Here is a 16,356-nt window from a genome sequence, read left to right as displayed (position 1 = left end):
TTCTCTCTATGCATCGCTCATGACAAAAAAAAAGTTCTCCAAATTGAGAAAGAGTGCCAAGGTAAGGAATACTAATAGTTAAAGCAAAGGATAGTTTGTATGCCTGTGTCAGGCATTCAGCTCACAATAACCTATCACATCCACAATACAGTTTATAAAGCACTGACCCTATCTTAAATCTCCTACTGTCTTAAAGCCATAACTCCAATTTGTTGGCTACCAGAGGAACAGGCTTCCTTTCACTCACAGCTTTGCCATGTTTTCTCCATAGCTCATAAAACTACTAGCATAGCCTCTGCTCATCCTCACACCTGGTCAAATATAGCCTACTTTCTAGATATTAAAGATATCAAGGGATATGGGGATAGTGTGGGAAAATGGTATTGAGGTATTAGGTTGCAAAGAGACCAGGCAGCATGCCACTTTCTGTGTTTATATCTTCCTTCATACCAGGCCACCACACAAACTTGGCAATTTTACAGATGGTACTCTGTCAAGTAATCCCCTCCCATTGTGTGGTCATGGAACAGCACAAAATGTTTGCCCCAAACCACTGGCAGTACACAAGACATGGGTATGTGGCTGCTTCAGTGTGGTACATCAGGATCTTGCTTTTGGGGTTGTTTGACTCATCTAGGGCCACCAGGGTCATTTCCTGGGCCCTGGCAGTAGGCTGGGGAAGAGATCTACCTTGTCACACAGACAACAGAAAAGGGAAAAAACTCCTGCGGTTGCTTTATGTAGGCTACAGAATTAGCCACACCACGAGAAAAGGAGCTATCCAGGGTTCCCTGATTGTGTGGCGAGGGAGGCTGCTCAATCTGTCCAATTATTACCTTTGTGATGGGGCCCTCCCTTGTTATCAGCCTACACCTTACCAATTAAACATGGCTGCGTTCAGTTATTGAGAGATTCCCAGAGTAACTTAAAGAAGGACTTGTGAATTAAAGCTTTCCCATCTGCTGTATGGTATTCGTTTCTATGATAGAGTGGGAGAAACAGCATGGTGTTGATAGTTTTCGCACTGTCAGACCAAATATTAATGGGTTGATCGGAAGTTTCAATGATGACAGTCAATAGGGCCGCTATCTTGGCGTTATGGGCAGAATGCAGAACACACTTGTGCTGGATTACTCTATCTGGCAGGACAACCGTAAAACCTGTGTGTGGCGATCCTTGGATGTGGCAAGATGATCCGTTGACATATATGTCCGAGGCCCTCTCTTTGGGCATTGTTTATACAGGATATGGGTCGAAGCTCAAGAGTGGATATAAGCACTCATGGAGATCACCTTCATATTGAAGCAGCTGCGGCAGTAATGTTGTCTCCATCCCGCTACGAAAGGGTCAGTTACCATCGACTAATTGGTTGTGAGGAGATAAATAAGTCCCTTGGTTTCATCAGCAGGTGGGAGGGGGGGGGGGGGCGCAAGTGCAAAGTCAAACTTTGTAAGCCAGTTATGCTGCACTGCCCAGAAGGTTGCCAACAGATGATGCTCACAAGGGTTAGATATCTTCTCAACACCAGTAAGGATTTTGTGAGGCAAATGCAAAAGGTAGAAACGTCCAGCACCCTCTGACACAACACGACAGCCAAACTCCGATCCATGGAACTGACTCACTGAGTGGAAAGGTTGGTTAGAGTCGGGGTGACAAGGCTGGTTGCCTGCATAACAGCTTCATTCAGCCACTGAACAGCCTTGGTATGTCAATCCATCCATGCAGAGCGGACGTCATCCTTGACCCCCCTTCAACAGATCGTGAAGCAGTTTAGCGAGCTCAGTGAATCCTGGGATGAGGCTCTTTGATATTGGACCAATCCTAAAAAGGAGGAAGTGCTGTCTTGGAAACTTACTACCTTATGTTTATCCAGACTTTGTCCAGCTGGTGAGATGGAGACCCCTAGGAATGTGACCTGTTCCTTTAACAGTTGGGTCTTATGCCAGTTAACCTTCAGACCAGTGTGTTTCAAGGTTGCCAAAAGCTCATTCTGCTGTGACAAGTGTTCCTCGACAGTAGTGGTGGCTAGCAACAAACCATTGACATACTGGAGTAAGCAGTCTGATCTAGAAAATTCTTTTAAGGGCCTGGCCATCTGCTTGTGGAAGATAGTCAAAGCATTATCTGGGGGCAGACATGTCCACGTACAGCTCCGATCCTCAAAGGCAAATGTGAACTTATACTGATCTTTCTTTTTAATGAGTATACTCCAGAACCTGTTGGAGATCAGATCAGAAACTGGGACAAGAGGGTCGGCATCTCATGTACAACCAGTGAGCAAGCTGGTGTCACGGAATTAGGTTTGCAATAGTCAACCTCCAAGTGCCGTCAAGTTTCTTTGCAGGCCAAATGGGCGAATTAATAGTAAAAGTGCGAGATCTAGCACTTTTATATCAAGGACTGTATTGTATCCCTAACATAGGGGTGGCTTTCCTTTGGAAAGGAATTTTGTTTGGCGACGGGATGGGGAGGCCCATTAATGGACTTTTTCTAATCATTCATTCACAATCATGTTTACTGGTAGCAAAGACGGAGGCGTACTTCTCGATTAACTGCACCACCCCAAGTATGCAGAATGGACAGATTGTGATGTCAGTCAGAGCGTAGCACTGATTTGACATCAGCGCTACCATCTTTGACATCAATATTCTAGCTAACACCCTCTTTTAATCTTGCACAGTCGAGTATGTGGCCAGTAGCAAGAAGGACGTCCCTCCACTAGTGCTATTGAAAGGGATCAACTACCACTTTCAGGTTAGCTGCTGATTGATTTCTACTGGCTGTTGTTGAGCTCGTATAAGTGTTGAGGTTTGTACTGCTACTTAAAGATGGTAAAGTCTACAGGGAGTGGTGTGGCCTGTGGTGAATGCCTTGGTTCTCACTTCAAGGGTTCTGCTCAGACCACTTGCTCCCAGTTATGGCTGCTGTACTTTCTACCCCTTTTGGCCTGCAGCATGACAGGAAGAACCAGCAGGGGCAACACAAAAGAGGACAAGCTGTTTGAAGAGGGAGGAGCAGGAGGGGGAGAAGAGCTCTCAGCATGAGCCACATCGACCCAGGAAGTTCTCTCCTACCTCAACCACAGCCAGGAACAGTGCGTCTCTGATTCAGTAAAGAGGTGCTCACTGTAATCTGCCACCTCTTGCAGGCAGACCTACAGCCTCACAGCAGGGTGAAGACAGTATTCCCATTGGGCTCCTTCCAGGCTGGAGCAGGGAGTCATCTCCAAAATCTCAGTTTGCAATCCACTGATGTATAAGGAAAATGACTGATGGACTATATGCAAAGAGAGGAGAATACATTGTCTTCTCTTTTTTCAGATAGAGAGAAGCAGGTGGAGCATGGACATGGCTTTGCCGGAAAGCAGGCTTCCCCATGGTGCAGGGTACCATAGACTGCACACACATTGCTCTGCAAGAGCTGCATCCAAATTCAGAGATATACTGCAACCGCAAAGGATTCCATTCCTTAAGTGTGCAACCATACTCAGTGCTTCATGCCAGGTATCCTGGCAGCAGTCACAATGTCTTTATTCTGTACCAGTCCAGCACACCATCAGCATTTGAGTCACCATGAGAAATCACATTGGCTTCTGGGCAACAAGGACCATCCGCTGGCAACCTGGCTCATGACTGCAATGTGCAACCCACGCACATATGGCCCGCATGCATGCAATGACAGCTATGCTGCCACATGAAACATGAAGCAGACCACTTCTGCTGCCTAGACCACTTTGGCGGAGCGCTGCATAACTTGCCAGAGCACGTGTCAGGCCTCTGTGTTCTGCCGCATCCTGCACACTTCTGCTGCCTAGACCACTTTGGCGGAGCACTGCATAACTTGCCAGAGCACGTGTCAGGCCTCTGTGTTCTGCCGCATCCTGCACAATCTCACCATCATGAGGGCACAGCCCTTGCCACCAGGTATACAGAGAGCAACTGTGCAGGTGGAAGTGGAGAAAGAGTAGGAGCAGGAGGAAGAGGAGGAGGCAACAGACACATCTCCTTTCTTGCTGGACTGTCCATGGATGGCTCATCCAACTACAGTACCAGTGAATGATGCCCCAATTCTGCATTTAACAGTGCCACCCTTCAATATCCATCTGTAATGGACTGTCTCTTGGCCACAATGCTGAAATAAAAGACACCACAAAAACATTCCAAATCAACTTCCAACAAACCACCCAATATCCCGTACGAAAGTCAACTAATCACCCTCGTGCATTCCCTTAGTGCCCGTCTTCCTGTGTATTTGCCTGGCCTAGTGCTCCTACACAGTGCTACCCCACTAGCTGCAAGATGTCTGGCTGAGGTCTGCTGACTTCCATGGTGGGAGACCGCAGATGGCCTTGCAGGATGATCTCACACAGCTCTGACCTTAGGAGGCCTGGTTTTGGACTGCACAACCTCAGCTTGGGTGGCAGCAGTCGGGATTGGCTGGCCTAGCTGGCAGGCAGCAGCATCAAGGGCACTGGTGGAGTAGCAACAGTGGGAGGATGAATGCTGTCATCCCTGGAGAGGACAGCAGGTTCGTGCTCCATGGAGCCACTGCCACTTTCCCAGGGCATTGCCTCCGCAATCCTAGTAATCTGCTGGAGCATAGATTGCAAGTCTGTTGTGAGGCCCCGCAAGCCTCTGAGTACTGGTATCCACAATCACGATGGCAACAGTTTGCGCTTGCATGACCTCAGCTGAGTGCAGAATATATGTATGGCCTCACCCTCTGGTGAGTTGGCACCTGCACTATCTTTTCCCCCTGTCCTGGCTGCAGACCATTCATGTCTTGTGTCTCATCACGCGTAGATCCTGCAATGAAACTATGCTCTAAAGTACGTGCAGTGTTAGTATCTGAGCTGGTGGCTGCAAGTGTGAGATTAATTGACGGTGTTTCCTCATCATCGGTCTCTTCTTCCTCTACCACTTCTTGCCCCTGCACCATTGCCTGACCAAGCTGCAGTTCTTGGATATCTGAAAGGAGAAAGGCACAAGGGTAGGGTTGTGGTAAGAGGAGTGGGAGGAAAGTAAGGTAAGAGGTGCATCCATTAACTATCTGTAGCCTGTAAATCAGAAGAGATTGTGGAATGAGGGGGAAGTGGGATGTGAGGAGGATAAGAAAAGAGGATATCGTCACATTTGATCATTTTAGCCCCGCTGCTGGCCACGGGCTCAATCATGATGATCTAATGATGATGAACACAGTCTTCTCCACTGCGATGGGGATATACATCAGTGCATGCCCCCCATTTTTGTGGTGCTGCTCTCTGTCGTTATGCGCCATCTTGTCTTGCAAGACAGAGGGAAGTGTGTTAGTGAGCGTGGTCCAATCTGTTTGGGTGATATGGCTGTCATGGATCAATAGCTGACAGTGTGTGCAAGCTGCAAGATGTGGGTATGAGGCTTGCAGCAGTGCTAAGTGAGGGTGTGGTGAAGCTATGAATGTTAAGCCTGAGTCAAGATTGATAGAGATTGTTGGTAGATGAGTGAAGGGGGTTGGTGAATTGAGCAGTGCAAGGCAACTGGTTCAGGTGTAAGTATATGGCTTTAGAAGATGAATTCACTGACTATGACAACTCATGTTGGGTCATTGGATTCTTCCAGCACTGCATCTAGGTCCTCGGGGCTACAACTACTGGCATTGACCATAATCGATATCTGCTTCCATTGGCTTCCAAAAGTTTGTCTGGAGGACCACCTGTAGAGAGGACATCTCTCCTTCAGTCCACCTCCTACACCAAGGCCTCCAGTGCTACATCTCCCATTGTGCCATTAGTCATTCTTCTTCCAGATCAGACTCTCTTCCCCAGCCACTCCTAACACTTGCTCCAGCCAGACTAGACCTCACCTTTAAGTAGTGCAGGTTAGCTTCAAGTGGTGTTAATCTTGCATGTACTTGATCTTCCTGCTGAGGCATGCAGCTACTCAACAGTGCGTTTAGTGCTGGGCTGCACACAGCTATCATATGAAAAGGGCTGTCTAATTTTGCCCTGTTGGCTCTTGAAAACATATCTTTTGTCACTTGCTTGAAGTGTACGTGCACTGCAGACAGCCTGATGTAACAGATCTCCCTTGGGTGGTTTGGAAGGATCAGGTAGCCTGATAGCTTCTTGCTGTAATAATCTTCATTTCCACAGGATGAGCTCTCTGGTCCAGGCATTGTCCCCAGGCCATTCTGTAGCAGATGGTTCAACTCTGTGGCAGCAACTCTGTGGCAGCTTGTCTTCTGAAGTGCAGACAAGTCACCATGAACATGTCCAGGTTCATGTAGCAGGTTCTATAAACATAGTCCCATGGTAGTGAGGACAAAAAAAAAAATGAAGTTGTTGGCCCCTGGTGAACTCCTCTTTCTCATCTAAAGCATACAGCACATTTGGAATCCCCAAAAGAATTCCCATTATCAGCACTTTGTATAGTGCAATTTAAATTGCAACAGCAACCAGGAATAAGGAAGGAAAGTATTGATGGGAATACTTTGTCAACCCTTCCAAAGGTGGACTGAGTAAACACTTTGATGACAGAACAAAAACCCCAAATGTTGGTAGACTACCCAGTAAAACTAACTAATGTGTGGAGAAAGTGCAACAGAATATAATTAAAAATGAAAGAAAAACTAAATATTTTTACAAGCACGGAAACTATAATTTCTCCCTAAGAAACCGCAAGTCGATGAATAAGGTACATGCTAAGGGTGAAGATTTGCCTGAGGTTGTAAATTTCTCCACAGAATCAAAATATTTTAGCAATTTAAATGAAGCCTGTGCATGTCAATATTATCTAATATATGTGATTGTGTGTATATATTGTCAGACAAACCCCCCACCTGCCAAGACTGAGGCACACGTTATTTGGCCACATGAACATAAACTTAAAATTGTAAGCCCTGACTGGAAGGACATTTGCATAGTACCAGATAATGTTGAAACAAAAGAACCAGTCCCCGCCTCAATACACAGAAGAGACCTGGTCAAACCAGTTGGTCACGTGACCACCCGCTGGCCAACTAGGAGTTTTGAACAGGAAAAACAGATTTTGAAGAGACAAAGTCGTGTGCTCATGGAGTAAAGATCTCTCCTGGAACTGAAGCAAAAATTACAGCCTTTCCTGTCTGCCTACTTCCATGGAATTGAATCCTGTGAAAACATGTGCAACTCAAAGAGAGAAAGGTTTCCTACGTGATCAAGGTTTTAAGACTACTGGGCCCCAACGAAACGCAAAATGATATCTTCAATCAAGGACTACAGCGAGCTCAAGAAACAGTAACAAGATATTGCCTCAAACTGTTCTACTTATCTTTTCTTCTGCTCTTTTCTGTCCCTATCTGTATGTTTATATCGCGTGTGCATGCTAGTGTGGGTGCATCATATATCCATAGGCATGAACCATTTTTGAATTTAAATTTAAGGTTTAATAAATTTCATCTTTCTTCTTTAAACCAAAGAAAGCCTGTTCATGCTCATTTCTTTGCCTTATAATTGGAAAGTTGTGAACAAGGATTCACAAAGGGGGAGCTCAAAACACAATGTGTTTAAAATTAAACTCTGTTACAATAAGACCAGGTGAAGATAGTAACAGACCTCTAGACACCTTTTGCACCTGGTCGTAACAATATACACACACACACACACACACACAATACATATACTAACATAAATATATACATGTATACAACTTCATGGAGTAGCTGTGGTAAGGTGAGGCCACAGTTCTGACATGCACAGGCTTCATTTCAATTCATTTAAATATATATACATATATATATATATTTATAATCTCAAGTATATGTTGTTACGACCAAGTCAGGAGTAATGCACTGTTCATTCAGTCCCACTATTCCACAGGTCACAGCACAAAGAAGTTTTCCACCTACAAAAGAATAGCCAAATTAGACACTATTTGTCCCCCAGAATAAAAGCACACCAAACCAGGTTTCTTTAAACAACATCATTAACTATTTACTAAGCACACACACATACATTCAAAAACAGGTTAACTGGGGAAAATGTTTTGGTTTACAGGGGTTTCTTAGGAATAAAAAGGAAAAAATAAAAATGATTGCAGTTTATCACATTCTGGTAGGATGTTTTCAATATGGTGAGGTGTCCCAGAGTCAAATAGTCAGATGCCACTCAAAGTCTCTCCAAGCGAGGTTGATGAACAGTTTGTGATGGGTAGGCATTCAAGGCAGTTTGTCTGCAGCAGGCGTCACACAGGTCTTTCAGCAAATGTGTAGCAACAGGTCTGCTTGGGTTTTGAAGCAGCAGTCCAACAGTAGAAGCTTTCTTGAGATTTCAGGATCTCCCAAAACACAGGAGGCAACAGGAACCACTCGAGGCAGGGATTCTTCAAAGACTGGAGGCAATAGGAATCTGCTACCTGACATACAGGGGTTTCTTCTCTGAAAAGCAGTCTTCCTCTACAGAGGGAAGTAACTTTTTTTTTTTCCTGGGTCTTTTTTTTCTCTCTCCAGGCAGATCACAGCCACATTTCAAATATGGGATTTCTTTTCAAGAGATGCAAGTCTTCCTTTACAGAGAGAGAGGTCTTTTTCTCCAGTCTCCAGGCAGCTCACAGCCAGATTTCAACTGCCTGCTCCTTGTCCAGCACACTGGTCTTTTCACAATCCAAAAGTGAAACTAACCTTCCTGAACACAGTCTCTCCTCTGTCACTCAAAGGAGGTCAAAACCCCTTGCTGTTTCCTTGAAACTCCTTGCTTCCCCTATTCTTGCATACAAAGTCAACATCCAAAATTTCCAGCTATTTGCAGGTGTCCAAGTCTACTGAAAATCCTTTTTTCAGTTTTTTAAAAACACACAGAAGTCTAACCTTTTGCAACAATGCAATAATCAGAACATAAATGGATCGGGCAATGAATCAGACACCTATATCATTCATGAAATTTAGACAGCTCACTGGGTACCTTTAAAGTTTTTGAATTACAATATCTTAATTAGTCTTCAATCCTGAACACAATAGCCAATAGGATCTATTAGAACAGAGACCAATTTGTAAAGTGTCTTTTGAGTTCCTGTCAGTCTGTGACAGATCAGTGAGCCTGTACAAAAGCTAGATCAGGAGCAGGATTGAATGGCCATAGTTATGGTCTGCACACTGTCAAAGTGACCCTGAACTTGGTTTGCAGCTTCTATGCAAAATCAGTACATCATAATTGGCCTAGGGTTTTTATTTGGCATTTCAGTTAATGACTGTATTAAACTACTGTGGCAATGACCAGATCCGAGTCGGACTGGTATGAAATCACAAGAGTTTTTCTTTTTAAACACTTAACAGAGAGGGAACAAATATGTAAATGAATTAAAGGAATGTACAGTGGGAGATCCAGTAGAGGTGACTGAAAGCTTGGTTGGATAGGTTTTTAATGGAGAGAAAAATAAAAAGGCAGATTGGTTGGGCAGGGAGCCCTAGAAAGTGGGTCTGAGGCAGCTGAATGCTCTAACAGAAATGATGGGAAGGGTTGATGCACAAACAGTCATAGACTGAAAGATGCAGGTGGGGTCACAAGGCAAGAGGAGATTGCAATTGGCAGTGTGGGTCAAGTCTGTGGATGGATCTGGATTTGAGCTCAAGGATTTTAAATTCAATGCATTGAAAAACAGCGTATCAATGCAGATCAGTGGAGACAGTGAGTGGTTGTTGAACAGGGCTTAACAGGAAACAGAGGCTGAGTTTTGGACAAGTTTGTGTTTCTGAAGGATGATGGATGGGAACTCAGCAAGGAAAGCATTAGGGCACTCAATTCTCACAAATGACAAAAGTGAGGATACAGGTTTTGGCAGTAAAAAAGGTAGGATAAATGTTAAAGGGGCATTGTAGAGATGAAAGTAAGTGGTACTGGTTATAGATAGGAGGTGGGATTTGAAGCTCAGCCCTGGGTCAAATAGGAAGCCAATGTTTCACACAGCTGGAGTGAGTGAAGTAGGTACTAAGGGAATGAAATTAATAGTGGGAGGTAAAAACAATGGCTTTTGTAATCCTTATATTCAATTAGAAGAACTTCTGGTTCAACCACAACTTAATCTGAGTCAAGGAGTCTAACAGCACAGAGATGGCCATAACAGATGAAGGAAGTGGAGGAGATGTAGAGCTTGGTGTCATAAGCAGTTATTATGGAAGGTGAACACATGCATGCAAATGATACCCAGACGGGAAGAACTTGGATGATGAGAGGGTCAATTATGGATGAGGTACCTTTTTTTTTTTTTAGGAAGGAGAGAAACCATTGCTGAAGGTTGAATGACTACATTGGGATAGCTAGGAATGGAACAATGCAAGGACAATCCCATAGAACTAGCCAGAGGATGACAGGATTGACTATCAAACAATGCAGTGTTCAAGAAAGAATAATGCATCATGCTCAGTTATAGAGGATCTCATTCATGATTTTGGCCATAGTAGATTGAGTGCTGTGAGGAAGGCCAAAGCTGGATTTAGCAAAGGGCTGGGATGACACATTCTAGAATATTATGGTTTTAAATCTCCAAGACCTACAAGTCTGAAATTTGGATTCTCAGTGAAGAGACTCTTGCTTCCATAAGGATGAGAAGACCACTGCTCTGACCTTTATCCTCTTCATGACATCTTGGGCTCAGATCTCTTTAATGAAGAATAGACTTTGAAGCATTTTTCATTTTATCCTCTTCTGAAATTTTGAGCAAATTTACTATGAAATGGATAATTGTATATAAACACCCCAAAATATATAATACCAAAAAAATCTGTTTTATTTTCCTTCAATGCTTTATTTTGGGGCTGCAAACAGTTTAGAAGTACTGAAGATGGCTGCCTAGAACAACATTACATTGTCTGGAGAGGACAAACTTGTGCCAGTGCCATCACCCTTCGAGTGGCATGAGACACAAGGATCCAGCTGTCTCTTACATTCTGTTAGAATTAACAGCAAAGACTCAATATTTTCAGAATTTATATTGTGTTTTTAAGTGCAGCATCTATATTTGAATAATTTATGAAAGATTTAGATAATTTAGTGCTATGTTAATGGTTAAATTGACAATCTATTTGACCGTGGAATAAGAAAATTTCACAATGAAGTTCAGTTCTCTCTCATCACTGCCATTAGGAGTACAGCCCTGGCTGACTTTCCCTTCCTAAGACCATTTGAAATCCTCCTATTGCCAGCTGGCAAGATTACCTATTGCATTAATGGATTAGAAATTAAGCGTGAGACGCTTATGGCCTGTATCGCTCAACTACCCATTAGAGATATGGGAATAGTGCAGGAAGATGAAGTTGAGGTAGATCAGCTGTGGTCTTATTGAATGGCAGAACAGGCTTGAAGGCCAGCTGGCCTACTCCTGCTCCTATTTCTTATGTTAAGTGAACTCTAAATTTCCTAGAAAAACATATTTTTCTGATTCCAAAGCACCATGTTTAATGACTCTTAAAGCACATTTGAAATACAAGTGATAAAACTGGAGAAAATAATTCAGACAGTAAGATATACATTAATATACAAAAGGGTGGGAACTCAACTAACCATCTAATGGTTTTCTGTAGCTACTCAGTCATGAGACACTCAAGGGGACAACCTTCTGGGTACCCAATTACCTCAGCCAAGGTTAATGTGACTAGACACAGATTATAAGGGTTCTAGAAGACAATATCATGAGGCCAAAGGCAAATGTAAAATGCTATGCACCATTTCTTCTAATGTGTGTTGGGCTTTGGAGGTCCCCAAGCATTTGCTAGTTATCCTGTATCCTTGTCATTTTAGACTCAAACCAACTGCAGATTGTGTAGAATTATATTTTAATGATGTTCCAACATCTGCTGGCTCTGTTAAAACATTTTTAATTCTGTAGCATCTGCTCCAGAGTTTGCTGAACCAGCACGTAATTGTAGAGTTGATTCACACACATCTGGAAACCATCCAGAGGCATCAGTGCCTCACCTAGAATTTTCTGAGCGCAAATGGTGAGTCATGAGCAGCATGGAGCCAGCATGGTGCCCTACATTGCAATGGCGAGATTCCACAAAAAGTACTGCCAGTTGGGCAGGTTCAAAGCCAGGGTTGGGAGGGGGAGAGAAAGGTCTAGGCTGTGAGATTACCAAACGACATGGAGGTTTACAATGTGCATATTGGGAAGAACAAGTTCAAGAAAAAGAGCTAGTTTTGCCAAGTAATTCTTGGCTTCCACTCCTCCCACCTGTTCACCTCTTACTCTTTTCTTTGACCTTGCTTTTTTCTAATAATGACAGATTGCTATGGACAAGAAAATAAACTGCATTGCACATGTGAAGGGCCCACTGCCATGGTAACATGCCTAATCATTTAGGCCATTAGAAAGTAAAGAGGGAAGAAAAGTATTTTCTGGTGAAGTTTCCGATTCAATTTAAAACATCATGCGACAAAAAACATTTCCTCAATGATGCATTTTATACATACCGGTAACAGCAATGCTCGTATCTCTATGTATTGTACATTATCATGATAGAATTCCTTCAAAGCCTCATAGAAATAGGTTTTAAATACTGGAGCATATGAAACGAGACTGCTAGCAACAATAAATATGTCAGCAAATCTTTTCCAAATGATGTTTTGCGATTGGTAGGCTTCTTCTGGATTTTCTGTTACCAATGTAAGATTTCTGAATAGACTGCAAGAAAAAAAAAAGTCATATTCACCAAATGTGAATTTTACTTTAATATTCAACTCTTGATTATCATCAGGCATGCTCCATGCAAATTACATGTTAAAAATAACTTGTAAAAAATTGAAGTTCGCAATGTATTAGAATGTTTACAGCACTCAATATGCAAAGAATTTCCTTAGTTTTTTTACTGCAATTTGAAACTAAATTTGCAGAGCGAAGAACTGCAAAACACACTTCGAAGTGGTCTGCAGACATGGTCTTTGCTGTCTAATCATTTTAGCAGCCTCTAAGTCACCCCACCAAGTTAAAAATATTCCTGTTTATTACAATATTTTACCAATACATTTTTCACCAAGACGACATCGATTGCTGTTGATGTAAAGTTCTAGGCCGCTGATTACTTTCAGAACCTCACCCAGTAGCAATTTTTCACATGACTGTTGGGCAGGCTATTCAATCATGGAGGACAAAGAAAAAGAATGGCTTGCATTTATATAGTGCCTTTCACAACCTCAAGACATTGCAAAGCACTTTACAACCAAGTACATGTTAAGTGTAGTCATGGTTGTAATGTAGGAAATGTGGCAGATAATTTGTGCACAGCAAGGTCCCACAAATAGCAACGGGATAACAACCAGATAATCCATTTTAATGGTAAGAACTCACCTGCTCCTCTTCGAATAGTGCCATGGGATCCTACCAATAGTGAAGATGGGGCCTTGGTTTAACATTTTCATCTGAAAGATAGCATCTCCAACAGTGCAGCACCCCCTCAGTACTGCACTGTAGTGCTGGCCTAGATTATGTGCCCATATCTCTGGGGCAGCACTTGAATCCACAACTTTCTGACTGAGAGGGGAGGAGTGCTACCACTGAACCCAGGCTGACACCTAAATCACACTTGAGCAACACTTTTACAGCAGTGGTCATCAGATAGTAATTGGGCAATCTTGTCCTCCCTAACCCTGGATACTTAGGAATTGTAGCATCATTACTGCCAATCCAGCTGTGATCAGGTAACTCTGTACTGACTAAGGATTGAACATATATACAACAGATAAACTTGCTAAATATTTGAGAGGGGTAACCTTCTTAAACTGGTTTTAAAGGAACGTCAAAATGAAAATTTGCCTCTGAAAATATGCGAAAGAATGTTTAAAACAAATTGTTGTGCTTTTGTAGTTCTTTTCAAATGATGATTTTTGACATGCCAGTCACTTAGTTTTTCTGGAGAAAAGAGCCAAAGCCTGTTCAATCATTCTTGATAGGTATAACCTCTCAGTTCTGGTGTCATTCTTCTGCACATTCTCCAGTGCTTAATATCCACTTTATAATATGAGGACTAGAATTGTTCATAGTACTCTAGTCTAACCAAGGTTCTATACAAGATTACTACAAGCACCCTCTGAAATGAGATGGCTACGGAAAAGACAAAATAATACAACAGAACTGAACACCCAGCATCGACCTAGACAACGGATACGACAAAGGCATACTTTGTCCAGTCAACCCTGCAAAGTCCTCCTCACTAGCATCTGGCGACTTGTGCTAAAATTGGGAGAGCTGTCCCACAGACAAGTCAAGCAACAGCCTAACATTGCTTTACTCACCAAATCATAGATTTTAGCCAACGTACCAAACTCCTCCATCACCGTCCCAGAGTATGTTGTGTTCCAATGGCAGGACAAACTCACCAGAGGTGGCGGCACAGTGGTAACCATTCAGGTGGGTGTGGCCCTGGGAGTCCTCAAAATAGACCCCAGACCCCATGAAGTCTCATAGCATCAGGTTAAACATGGGAAAGGAAATTTCCCCGTTTACCACCTGCAGCCCTCCCTCAACTGATGAATCAGTACTCCTCCATATTGAACACCACTTGGAAGAGGCACTGAGCAAAGCAAGAGCACACAATGTATGCTGGGTGGGGGACTCCAATGTTCATTAACGTTTCAGAAACATTAACTTTTTGTGTCTCTCCATAGATGCTGCCTGACCTGAGTATTACCAGCATTTTCTGTTTGTTTCAGATTTCCAGCATCTGCAGTATTTTGCTTTTGTAACCAATGGATCAACCCTGGTTCAATGAGGAGTGTAGGAGAGCAATCCAGGAACAGCACCTAAAAATGAGGTACCAACCTGATGAAGCTACAACACAGGACTACAAACATGCTCAACAGCAGAAGGAACATACTATAGACAGAGCTAAGCAATCCCACAACCAATGGACCAGATCAAAGCTCTACATAGTCCTGCCACATACAGTCATCAAAGGTGATGGACATTAAACAACGAATGGGAGGAGGAGATTTGACCATTCTGAATCCTCCCCATCCTGAATGATGGGGAAGTCCAGCATGTTAGCTTCAGCTAGAAGTGTCGAGTGAATGATTCATCACGGCCTCCTCCTCAGGTCCCCAGCATGCCAGTCTTCAGCCAACTCAATTCACTCCATGTGATAAAGTGGCTGAGTGCACTGCACACAGCAAAGGCTATGGCAGTCGATAAGATCCCTACTCTAGTGAAGACTTGTGCCCCAGAACTGTGTCCAGAGCCAAGCTGTTGCAGTACAGCTACAAACGCTGGCGTCTACCTGACGTGGAAAATTACCCAAATATGTCCTGTCCACAAAAAGCAATACAAATCCAATCCGGCCAATTATGGTCCCATCTGTCTACTCTTGATCATCAAAGCGATGGAAGGTGCTGTCGACAGTGTTATCAAGCGTTACTTACTCATTTAAGCTGAGTTTGGGTTCTGCCAGGGCCACTCTGTTCCAGGCCCCATTGCAATCTTGGTCCAAACATGGACAAAAAGAGCTGAATTCTAGAGGCAAGAGTGACTGTCCTTGTCATCAAGGCAGCATTTGATCGAATGTGGCAACAAGGAGGCCTAGTAAAATTGAAGTCAATGGGAATCAGGGGGAAGACTCTTCACTGGCTGAAGTTATACCTAGCACAAAGGAAGATGGTTGTGGTTGTTGGAGGCCAATCATCTCCACTCCAGGAGGTCCTCAGGGCAGTGCCCTAGGCCCAAGCATCTTCAGATGCTTCATCAATGATCTTCCCTCCATCATAAGGTCAGATGTTCAGATGTGGGGATATTCACTGATCACTGGGCAAAAATCCTGGAACTCCCTCCCTTACAGCACTGTGGGCATTACCTATACCACAAGGACTGCAGCAGTTCAAGGAGGCAGCTCACCAACAGCTTCTCAAGGACAATCAGGAATGGGGGAGCCATGCTGGACTTGCCAGCAATGCCCACATCCCAAGAACAAATAAAAAACATCCTGGGTTTTCCAGACCTGCTTTGCTTAACTACTCATTGCTTTAATTAGTTGCGTCCTCAGGTGAGGATTTCCAATACTTATAACAATTCCATTTACTTTGATTCGAGCTAAACCTTGATATTCTGTTCAAAGCAATGGTAGCACAGATCTCTTTTGCAGCTCAATTTATTTAATCTGCACCCTCCTGGATTATTATAGCTACAGATGGGCTCCACCTAATGTAATTATGATTTTAAATACAGTGTACCACCCTTAAAATATAAGTAACATTTACAGCTGCTGTCCTCTTTGATTATTCCCTCTGATTGAGAAAACAGAAGACATTAAAGTGGATTTACAAATCCTTTTATGCTTTAATTTAAAAACATACAATATAACTTCAGAGGTTTCACTATTACTTTTGAGATTTTCTTTGCTATATTTCTATGCCCGAGTTTTCCA

General features: G+C 43.2%; 1 protein-coding gene across 1 annotated transcript in view; it reads right to left on the bottom strand.

The window, feature by feature from the left end:
- ada2a (adenosine deaminase 2a) overlaps window positions 1-16,356 on the bottom strand; it is a 78,788-nt gene that overhangs the window by 22,308 nt on the left and 40,124 nt on the right. The window contains exon 3 of the mRNA XM_068050655.1: window positions 12,419-12,629. Coding sequence (XP_067906756.1) covers window positions 12,419-12,629 — 211 coding nt within the window. The remainder of the gene's footprint in view (window positions 1-12,418; window positions 12,630-16,356) is intronic.

Source organism: Heterodontus francisci, chromosome 18, assembly GCF_036365525.1.
Source record: "Heterodontus francisci isolate sHetFra1 chromosome 18, sHetFra1.hap1, whole genome shotgun sequence".
Taxonomy (NCBI): Eukaryota; Metazoa; Chordata; class Chondrichthyes; order Heterodontiformes; family Heterodontidae; genus Heterodontus; species Heterodontus francisci.
Note: the sequence above shows the minus strand (reverse complement) of the source record. Positions and strands in the feature narration are given on the sequence as shown.